We start from the raw sequence: 12098 nt of genomic DNA, 5'->3' as shown, positions 1-12098 counted from the left end.
CCTACCTCATCAGTTATGGCTACTTACTTTAATTTCCAAGAAATTTCAAAGTCTAACTCATCACCCTTCAGCTCACTCTGACCATTTTCAGTCTGTATCCAAGAGCTTATTATGCTTGCCCTCTATGTCTGATTAGTTAAATGTGAGGATCTTTGTTCTTTCTGTGCCATATTTCTCTATAAACATCCCTGGATCAACAGCATGAGACAAATGAAAATACTACATTCATTGCCAAATTAGAAGCAGTGAGATTCTGAACACAAAATTCTTTAACAGTAAAGCTGGGTGAATAATTTACAGCATGGAATTTATTTATCATATTTTGCTTAATTTTCTGTTTACAAAATGGTGAATTTGGTATTCAGATGTGTCCACCAAATAATCTTTGCAAATTTTTCTTGCCATGCTGCTAAAAAAGAAGAAAATTTAAAAATGTATGTATTTAGGTCACATGATAAATTTCTGTAGCCTAGTTACACAAATATATCTTTGAGGTGGCCTGGGTACAAGTAGTGATAATTAAGTATCTAAAATTCACTACCTGACAATAACTTATAAAATCATAATTGTTGTGGTGGTGATTATTCCTATGCATAAATATTCCTTCTTAGTGTTCTCACAGGACTCAACCAACCTTCTCTGCAGACAGATCACAGAGTTTTGCATACTTTATATCCTATTCCCATGCAACCATAATTTTCAACAAAGGATATTGTGAATGCTTCAAAATAGCTGAAATGAATCACCTGGGAACACAGTGAGTGAACACACAGCATGTGAAGCAGGGTCATTAGGTATCCTCCTGACTCTGGGACAGAAGTTCCTCAAGTCCTGTTCCTGAAGCTGGGTCATAATCCAGGGCAGCAACATTAGATTAACACAAACTGAGATCACACTCACCATCTTTTCTGACAGCACCACCACAACAAATTTTCAAATTAGGGCTGGCACCTTCCACTGCATTCATGTCCCAACACAGCCTTTGGCTTCTGAGCATTAGGGAAACAAACCCCTAAAGCAGGAGCCCAGAACTTCTTTACAGTGTACTTGTTTATGTTGGTAAACTGCCCTACCAACCTTTAGCTATACCATTTTCAGTTTTATCTGTGGTACATGCTGTAGCTTTTCAGCCATGATTATTATTTAGATGGGTAGTAATTATTTTTCAATTCCTTTTAAAGTGCACTAAAGGCTAGAAATGAAAGGAGCAGGACATTTTTGAGACCTTTTGCTCTACAGCCTATCAACAAATACTATATTAAATAGTTTGAAAACTGTTAGTTTGTAAACCTCAGGCATGTAATAAAGTCAATATATAATTTTGCAACCACATCTCTTTTCTCTTGTGCATTAACATATAAAAAGAGACTTGCTCTATTTCTTCTATCACAATATTAAAGGCATTCCATATACAAAACAGTCTGTAGGTTTCACAGGATAATTACACTGCTAATATCTCCAGTGCATTTATTAATTCTACCTCCCCCTTTTTTTCTCTCAAACACACATTGGACACCAAATCCATTTAAGAGAAGTGAAGATGAGTTCTCTAATGGGACCAGCATGTGTGACATTTCCTTTGGAGCATGGCACACCAGCACCATGTCCTATTCATTATGTTTACTATGCATAGACATCTGCTGTCCTCTTCCTGTTTTTCAGTGGAAGTTGAAGTTCTTTATAATAACTTTTTTTTCATGCATGCTCTGCTTCTTATGGAAAATTTTAGTTCTATCAAGGGAAAGATAAATGCCTAAACCCTAAACCAATCAAGTTGAAAGTGAGTGCCTCCTAGGAGCTGAAGCCTGGGTTAGGATTCATCATTGTGCATTTCTTCATTGTTAGAATGCTGTGGCTGATGTGTCATCTAAAGGAAACCAGGCTATAATACAGGAGATGTGTATTTCTATAAGGACATGCAAATATGATGCCTATATTCCCATGGGAGTACCATGATGACCGTTTCATATTGAAGCATTTGAGTTTCAATGGTCATATTTCAGATCTAGGTTTTTTCACACATAAAACAAAAATACTGCCTCCATATTTTTCTGAGGAAGGTCTGCAATTTAGGAAGAAAGCTACTGGGATTTTTTTCTGCCTTCATTTCAGTATCTTTTGCTAGGTTAGGACTTGAGCTGTTACCTTGTAGATGTCAAGGAATCCACACTGGTGGTCGAAGCGCGTGTAGAGCTCGTTGAGCATGCTGATGACTTGCATGGGCGTGCACTGGGCACAGATGGCAGTGAAGCCAACAATGTCCGAGAAGAGCATGGTGACATCATCAAACTTCCTGGCCTGAACCTGCTGCCCCTGCCACAACTGCTGAGCCACCTCTTCAGGGAAAATAGAAATAAGGAGATCTACTGTCTTCTTTTTCTCCTCTTCCAGGGCTTGGTGTGTACATTCTAGCGTTGCCTTCAGCTTATCCATTCGTTTTTTCAAGCCATCCTGTGCCTTTGCTTGCTCCCCAACCAGTATGACATCACGAGTAGCATCATGGATAGGTATGTCCGAAAGATGGAGGCCTCGGCCCATCAGCTCATCCAGCTTGTCCACACAGGGGGAACCCAGAAACAATATAGAGTTTGATTCTGGCACATGAATCATTTGTCCTTTAATTTCCATCACCTGTAAAACAAAAATAAAGAGTTTAGACAAGGGGAAAAATCAACTTATAGATGTGGATCCTCATTCTACTTTCTCCATCTTTCCAGCTAAAACAATTAACTGTAGCCTTTTATACAGAAGCCTTTTGCACTCACCTACTCAAGTAATGAGACTCACAGTCTGCTCACCAAATTGAGTCAGAAAATAACCTAAATTGACACAAAAGTATTCCCAAATCAGATGTTGGATTTTGTTTGTACCCAATTAAATAAGAAAGCAATAATATGTATTCTCAGAGCGCCGTCTAAATAATGCTCCTGGATGTACCTGGACTTACAAGCAAATTTCTGAGTTGTTCTTTCTCTGTTACTTAGCTATAAATTACAGAAAGCAAAAAAGGGAAGAGAAATTGCAACTGTCTGAAAGCAGGTTAGTGAAATGAAGTGCCTTCTGTTCTTTTTCAGCAAAATATCTAATACAAGTCAATTGTGGCCATTTTATAGAGGAATAAAATAAAAATAGATGTGAAAAACAGCTCTATAAAATAACAAATGGCATGAAAATATCATACTGGTCCTCCTGTTTCCTGTTTTCCTTCTCATACATGCAGCAGAGTGGAAGGCTGACACTCAGTTAGAATCTACAGATTTCTTGGTAACAGAGCTTCATCTAATTTGTATTTGTGGGATAGCAGAAGGTGGAGTAGGGAAGGAGCATCAGGTGGTTCATCACACTAGTTTATAGCTTTTGCATTAGCCTGTTAGATATCTAGATGTTTTGAGCACTGTCCAAGGGTGGATATCACTGAGGCCGTGGATTGTTACCTCTTGCTCCATGATGGCAGTCAAGCACAAAACTGCCAGACTGAAATGGACACTGAAAACTAAATTAAATCAGACAAACTGTATCTCTTTGTAAACACAGCTTGCCATAGCCTCTGTCATGAAAAACAACTCCATTAATGTTTCCATTCCAGGACTGCACAAAGACTAGGGCAATAATGTGCAAGGTGATCCAGAAATACCCACAGACCTTACCCTGAGGATCTCACAATCAATACAGGCACAACACACAAACCTTGTGCACCTAAGCAGTGTTAGGCACAATAATGCCTTGTATCTGTGTTTTCTATTCCACATAATATCTTAAAATGAAAAGGCCTCCTCCAGTAACCACTTAGTTCATCATGTAGCCATATGCTTGCTGTCACATTATTCACTTCTCATTTAATCCTCCTTCCATCCATAATCCTACCAAGCAAAATAGAAAAACCTCCATCAGGGAATCCAGAGGTGTCTGTAATAATGATGTGATTTAAGTGTCCAGTGGCCAGAAAGCTCCTGCTGAGGTGATAGGTAATCCTACATGGTACTTCCATGTCTGGGGAAGATTTAAGGAAGCACTTCTTTCTATCAGTTGTTTTTACATAAGGTTTACATATTTTTTTTTTACATAATGCTGTCATTGTAAACGCTATGGCAACATGGGAATTGAGCCTATTCTGTCCCTATTGCCCTCTGCCTTCTCTGCTAGCAACCTAACATTCAGCTTCTGATGTCAGCCAGGGAGCTCAGCAAGTGATAATAATAAATGCAAGTCATTAAAATTGTCAAATTTTCTAATTTATTTTCCTGCACACCTACTAATATTTACATTCCTAAGCCTTGCTTCCTTAGCTTCACTCTGGGACATTCATCTCAGTGAGAAAGCTAGTCAGCTAACTACATGAGCTGATTTAATGCTCCATGGCTAAGTGTTCTTTTTCTACTTTTGAAACATGGCTCCCTGGGAAATAGGATGCTTTCTGCATGCATGCAGCCTCATGCTTTCAAAAGGGCACATGCAAAATTGTTTTAACTCCAAAGTACAAGTTGCCAAATATGAAATACATGGTACAGCATTTCTAAATTCTCTTCCTATTTTGTTCCCCTGAGCCAGAGAGCTTTCTGTTTGTAGATTTTCACTCTTGTGCAAAATAAAAGTATCTCATATTCCTCTTCCATCACTTTCTCACGTGCCTCTTCCATCTCCAGGTGAAAACAAGGTGTTTTCAGCTCAGGAGGAGAGTGTGTGACCACAGACCCTGGCTGAGCCAGCCTAGCCTGGGCTTGAGCTGCCTGTCAGCAAGGCAAGGCACCTGGCTTGGAGGTGTGTTTCTCCTGTTAACCTGCTGTGAGACTCGAAGAAAATCAATGCATCCCCCTGCGCTCCCACTTCGCCTCTGTCAATTTGAGGTGTTAAACTCTTTGATGCGATCACTGTCTGTGTTAATACATTGTGCCAACTTTCCCCGGGTGCACTTTTCTCAGGAAACACTGACTGTGTAAATAATGTACTAAATAGGCACTCTGGAGTCCTCTGCTCTGCTTCTGGGTAACCTCAGGCAAATTATCAATCCTGACTTCTTATGTGGCCTTTCAGTGCAGCAGGAACAATGCTATTGACCACCCTGTAAGACACCTGGAGACTTATGTGTGAAAAGCAATAAAAGACACACCATCCTGTAAAATGCCTAACTAATAATAACCAAGTGAGCTGCCCCCTGCTTCAACAAGGTTGTTTCCAGAGCATTTTGAGAAATTTCTGCAAAGATATTCTCTGTACAAAACTGATTAGCTTCCTAAAACTGTCAAAGGTTTAGCGATATTTCAGCTTTATCCCCTAAATTATCACGTGTTCTGTTTAACAGGAATTGTTGATGTTTCCTATCACTTCTTTCATGTTACATTAGTGATTTTGTCATCCCACTCTCTCTTGATGACTGATGAATGTTTTAGAAAATGGCCTGCCAGTCTCTTCAAGTTGCCAAATCAGGGAACAGAACAGCAGAAAAAAACCTGCCCCAGATTTCCTGGGGCAAAACACTAAGGTCTTGTAAAGAACAACAGTAGAGAAGACTGCATCACTCTTATCAGCTTTTGCAAAGCCCTCTCCTTTCCAAAGAAGTTTCAGATATGATTCAGACACTTTCTAGCAGACTTCAGTCTGCAACTGTGATCCAGCATGACCTCCATCTCTTTTCTTTGATTTCTCATGCTTCTTATATTCTTCTTTTTTATCTAAAAATATAGCTGATGTTACAGGGTATCAGGTTTGCCTGAAGCTTGCCATAGTAAGTCACACTTCTGGGCACCTCCCCAAAGCTGGACAGCTTTACACCTGGACCATAAGCCTACAGGCAAGCAGGATGGCATCATTCATCTTCCTTGTAAGCAGGGAAAGATAGAAACATTTCTGTCATCAGTTTTATTTCATTACTGCTACATTTCATTGCCTTCCTGTCTCTTTAATTGTATTCTCACTGAATAAAATGAGACTAATTCTACCATTTTCAGAGGACATTCTCCTGATTTACAGTAGCGCAAGAGAACATTTTGAAAAGAGCAATAATATATATCATATTTTACAGTCTTATGTTGCAGTGAAATGACAGCACAGCCTAAGTAGCTCTGGGATGAAAAACAAAAACCCTATCACTGAAAGAAAGGGAGGAAATGGTTCCTGATTCCAGGGAACTCTTTCAGTGTCTCTCCCCAAAGACCCAGCTCAGAAATACTGACAGATTCTAAAGCTGCTTTTTGGGAACATGGAGAGTCTCCCACTGAGCAGTGCACCACCAGCACCTTCATTAGGTACACAATACCCAGCCCTCTGCACAACGTCTGCACACTCTGGATCCAAGCCACCCTAGGACCAAAAATCTTGTGAATCAAATGCCAAATCCACTGCCTAATCTTTAAGGAAAAGCACAGGGAAAAGTTTCACTGGTTGCACTGAGGGATGACACTACTCCATACAAAGATGTATGTTTCGGAATAGTGATTGAGAGAAGGTGTGCACATCTCAGAAAGATTAAGGAAATACAGGATGGTATCCCTGAGAAATAACTGGGGGATTAAAAAGGATTTTCCTTGTAATTGGCCAGACCTTTTCTGCAGCTTCTGCAATCCACAAATTTCAATGGAGCTGCTCCTTTGATTTTGATCAGTGCATAAACCCTCCCAAACTGTGATTATAGTCTTCTTATTTTTTTACTTTTATTAATTGGGATTAGGTTAGAAACTTACAGTGCTAGGCCACACTTTCATACACAGTTGCACATCCATGTTTGATTTTATACAATGGACAAGTTCAGTAAGAGAAAACACAGCTGCTTCTTTATCAGGCTCATAGTTATTTAGAGGATGGAAAGACTGGAGCAAAATCAGCTTGAACCTGAACACCATCACCATCATAATTTCCAGGTACAAAGAGTTTAGGGTGACTTTCAGAAAGGAGGTCCAGCTGCTAACCTAAATTGTAAACAACTGGGCTTCTCCGAATATCCTATAGGATACATGGCAGTGCCTCAGGAACATTTACAGCAAGGTATTTCATAACATTTGAGGAGTTAGAGGCTTAGGGGATTTTGTGAACACTGGACAAAGCAGTACCGTTACAACAGTACACTTGCAGAAAGAAATGCAATGACTTTCTTGCTATGTTTCCATGACACGTCTAGAAGGGCTGAAAGCATGACAGACAACACTGGAATTAAAAAAAAAAAGTCTTAAATTGGAAAAATGGGCTAAAGCTGGAATTAAAAATAAGGGCAATAAATATATTTAGATAGAAATAATCAAATGAAAAAAGCACAGGCAGGCTAACTTTTCCTAAGGAGATGGCCAGAGTGCACAGAGTAGAACAAATGAATGTAAGCAAACATGGCATGCTGTCATTTAGAAAGAAAACACTATACGGGACTATGTAAACAAAAACTACAGCTTGCAAAACACCCAAAGTAATCTTTATACTGTGGCCACCAATTTTCAGACCCCAGAAGGCCAAATCTGTCCCTTTTAAAGTATAACAAAAAGGTGGATCGATTGGAGAGTCTGGTGAAAAGCAATGAAGGCAATGGAAGGTCTAAAAAATATGACCTACAAAAAAAATTTGAAAACATTTGATGGTTTGCCACAGAGAAGAAAAGTCTGAGTGTGGGCATATGAAAAAAATACTTTGTGCCAATGTAAAGAGGTCAAACACAAATCCTGTGGCAAAAGCTTTGAAGGAAAGGCCCTGGTGATGATGGTGGACACCAAATTGAACATGGTCCATCAAAGACTAGAAGTACTCTGGGCTCTGGAAGGAGGAGTGTTGCAGCTGGTGGAGGGAAGCGAATCTTCCCTTCTGCTCAGAACTGGCGAGGCCACACCTGGAGTCCTGTGTCCAGTTCTGGGATCCACAGTACAGGAGACACATGGACATGCTGGACAGCGTCCAGAAAAGGTCAACAAAGATGACAGGAACCTGGGACATTCTTCCCTATGAAGAAAGGCTGAGAGAGCTGGTACTGTTTAACCTGAAGATGAGAAGGCTCAGGATGATCTTTTCCATGTACATAAGTACCTGAAGGGATCAGGGATGACAGAGCAAGACTCTTTCCAGTAGTGCCCAGGACCAGAGGCCATAGACATAAAGTACCCAAAGGAGGCTCCCTCTGAACAGCAGAGAACACTTGTTTTATACACCAAGCAGTGCTACAGGTTGCCTGCAGAGATTGTGGAGTTTCCAGCCTTGAAGATACTCAAAAGCCACATGGATGTGGTCCTGGGAAACCGACTCTAGGTGACTCTGCTTGAGCAGAGGGTTGAACCAGATGACCTCCACAGGTTCCTTCCAACCTCGGTCTATGAAATGAACAAAAAGTAAAAGGCTCAAATTGGAAAAAAACAGTTTAATATGGGATGTTCTTGTATTCATAGGGAGAGTGAGAAAGGAAACATCATTGGTGAGGAGTTGGATTATGGTGAAGAGTTGGATTGTGCATTTGATTTGTGAGACCTGTCAAAGGTGATCAATCTGTCTGGAAAGCAGAGGAATGAACCAGTGACTTAACAGAAATTTAGGTGGAAACAGGAAGGGGAGACATAGTAGGGTATCATTTTGTATTCAAACAAAAACTACACAAGTTAATTCTGGGATAATTAATGTAGTGTCAATGTGGAATTCATTGCTTCAGTCAGTTTATGACTCTTTCTACAGGCAACAACAGAAACAGATGCTTCTGGAATAAAAGTTGTACGATCTACGTGAGACATCTAAGTCATGGTCAAATGAGTCATGCCCCATGTGTAGACATACTTACATTTCTCTGTTGTGAAGGGATCACAAGGCTTGGACATACATGCCTGTACTGGTTAAGTCTACCTCCTATCAGAATAAACTTAATTCATAGGAGTGAATGTACTGCTGTGCATTGAAAGATACCTAAATGCCAATATGTTACGCACATTAAGGGAAATATGAGTTCTCTACTGGTCTAACAAATTTCTATTTTAAATGCTCCAAAACTTAATTCAATAAAATGAAGACTTGGTAAGCCTTAGTGCTGCTCTGTGGCTGGCTGACCACCAGATAGGCAAAGCATGACTTTGACCCTTAAGACAGAAAAAGAAACAGCTATTAAAACCTCTCCAATACTCCTGCTCTGCTTGTAGAGTGGGGTAAGTCAAAGCCACAGCCAGCAGAACTAGCTGTGGAGAAAGATTCATGAAAATAAGAAAAAAATCTTATTCTAATGAAACCCTGATTTGCTATTTTTCTGTAGACAAAAATAACAAAATACCATCTTCCATTACACCCATGTTTTATTTAAAAAGCAACCTATGAGAAACACATATCATCTCCACAGAAATGAAAAATAACTTTTCAGTTGATGCCTGATACAATTGAATAAACTAGATAAGGTTTGCTCAGCACAGCTCAGGATGTGCTTGGCTTCTTGTGAAATCGCAACTCTCAGCATTTGCTTACAAGTTTGTATTTCCAGCTCACTGCATTGTCAAAAGAATATTATTCCACACAGCAGCAAAGTGACTGTTAAAAATTTCTCGCTATTTATAGCAAACCCTGGAGTGTTTCATAACATGCAACAGCCTTCCGAGCAAAGTGACCAAATGTAACATTTTCTGTATGTCATAGATACCTCATAAACCCAGACTGGCAGCAAAATATTGTACCTTTAGGAAATCCAAAATTTTGGTGGGAATACATTCATTTTCTATAATGTAAAAGAGAGAGAAAGTGATAATGAGGGAAACATTAATATCTTTCAGTTGTAAACTTGGACCTCTAAAATAATTTCTTGGTATGAAAAGAGTAAGTGCGGCAGATTACAAGCAAACAAATTAGGGTTAGATAGGATCTGCTCCACAAGAAGCAAAGGTATGCATGACATATCAAAAGCATGGAGCCACCTGTAAGGACATGTGAAAGGGGGAAAGGAGAAAAGGTAAAGGAGATGACTCTATCCTTAACATATTAGTCTGCCAAACCAACTAGATAAACAAAAGGCAACAGTGGATTCCACCTGAAACAGGTCAAGACAATTTACAGTTTATCTTTTCGCGCTTCAAGACACAGAAATTGCTTTTAAGAAGGTAGTCCTAACTGCTACATGGATAAGTGCAAAATAAATCTAGCCCTGTGGAATAAAAACAATGGGAAAAGAATTCCATCAAAGGAACATCTATCTTCACAAGACAGCAAAGAGTCAGAATTCAACTCTATGTGCTCCTGGGTCAGCTTCCCTTACAGATGCTCTCAAGCAGAGGAGGGGTGAATGCAACAGGGCAGACAGGCAGAACATGGCATGGGCAACACCACAAGAAACTCACCAGTGTTCCTAAGAGAATTTCAAAATCCCTTTGAACATCAACACATCAAGAACAGATTGATTTTTTTTTCCATGAATAAATAACTTCATATACTTAAACACAACCTGTGTGAGTCGCAAAGGCACCACAGGCCTGACAGTCCCTGTCCAGCTTTCTAGGACACCCCTGGCCCTGCCCAGGCCCCTGCACCCCACATCAGCCCCCTGGGCTGTCAGTCCTGCCTCAGCCATGCTCTCACAGCCCTGCCTGCCCTCCCTGGCCATGGGCCCGTCCAAGGGCCTGAGTTCCAGCCCAATATCAGTCTTTCCCCATGCCCAACCCCAGGGAGGTGCCAGTGCTGGTGCTGGGCTGCCCCCACATTCCCCGTCTGGGTGCCTGGAACACATCCTGGCTGCCAGGTGCTGCCCCTCCACCCTGCAGACTCCCACAGCTCTGGCACTCAGGGGGCCCTGGCCCCTGTACTACCCTGAGAGCATCCAGAAAACATTTTACCTGAAACACCGATCAATCAATGAGCATCTGGACAATGGTCTTGGCCATATGGTTTAGTTTTAGGTAGTCCTGTGAGATGCACGGAGTAGGACTGGAGGAACCTTATGGGTCCCTTTCAACTCAAGATATTCTATGATTTTGTGGTTTTCATTTTACTGCAAAATCTATTTGATTCCCTAAGATTGTTTTCAGGTTGCACACACCTTGGTTAGCATGCTAGAGTTTTACATTTCAACAATACATGCCTCTGCTACCTTATTAAAAGCCAGAATACTGTGTGCTGCTCATCTTACTCCAACAACACAGTTAAAAATGTGCAGTATCAGCGTTAAAACAGTCTGCTTTGGTCAGGAGCAGAGGAGTGGAAACAATTTTCAGAGACATGCTCATTTGTTTAGAATCACAGAATCCTAGAATAGCTTAGGCTGCAAGGGGCAGTGAAGATCATCAAGTTCCAACTCCCCACCACCACCACCACAGGCAGGGACGTCTTCCTCTAGACCATCTTATTCAGGGCCCCTTCCAGCCTGGCCTTGGGGAATCCAGGGATGGGGCATCCACAGCCACTCTGGGCAACAAACTCAAGATCTGTGAACTGTGAAAGAGGTGGTAGCAATAACATGCTCCAACACTTGCATTAATTTCATATTTCAACCAAAGCAAAATGCATTTTTGTACCTATGATCCCACCACAGTTTAATTACAACAGATCAATCAAAGTAGAAGGGAAATTTCCCATATTTAATATTCTCTTTGAAAGATATTAATTTCCAATTAATTTTTGTTAAACACCTGGTTAAAAAAAATAAATAAATGTTATATATATTTACATAATCAAATCTCTAATTATCTCATGCCTGGGAAAACCTTTATAACTGACAAATATTATGTGTCAGCTTGTTAAAGACAGATATTTTTTATTTATTTATATCAATGTCAACCAAGCAAAATTATGGAGGAATGTGTCAGTACGCTGAAGGGAGCGTGGATGTTGCCATTTTCCACAGTGCTGTTACTTTCTGAATTAGTTCTTACTGTCTTCGGCCCAAGATTTGTGCGGGTGCATGAATCAGTCTTTCCCCTAACCCTTCCCCTAGTACTCTTCACCTCCTATCAAGAGCTTCTCCTCTGAACGAGATCTGTCCCAGCTGCATGAGATGTACTACTAGCAGGAAGAACTCTTACTCATGTGATATTTCTTGCTAAGTGCTTTTCTTTCTCAGATTCAGGCTCACTTGTTTTTTTATGGAAATTGCTTCTCAGCAAAAAGCAGTGAAATGGTTAAAGAAGTGCATATGTTTATTCATGAAAACAGTAGGCAAGGAGCAGCAGAAGCAG

General features: G+C 40.4%; 1 protein-coding gene across 1 annotated transcript in view; it reads right to left on the bottom strand.

The window, feature by feature from the left end:
* The window catches only part of GUCY1A2 (guanylate cyclase 1 soluble subunit alpha 2), a 124054-nt gene that overhangs the window by 59964 nt on the left and 51992 nt on the right, over nucleotides 1–12098 (bottom strand). The window contains exon 5 of the mRNA XM_014311752.2: nucleotides 2146–2631. Within this exon, the coding sequence (XP_014167227.1) occupies nucleotides 2146–2631 (486 nt within the window). The remainder of the gene's footprint in view (nucleotides 1–2145; nucleotides 2632–12098) is intronic.

This window comes from Geospiza fortis, unplaced genomic scaffold (assembly GCF_000277835.1).
Source record: "Geospiza fortis unplaced genomic scaffold, GeoFor_1.0 scaffold16, whole genome shotgun sequence".
NCBI lineage: Eukaryota > Metazoa > Chordata > Aves > Passeriformes > Thraupidae > Geospiza > Geospiza fortis.
This window is presented reverse-complemented; position numbering and strand designations above follow the sequence as displayed.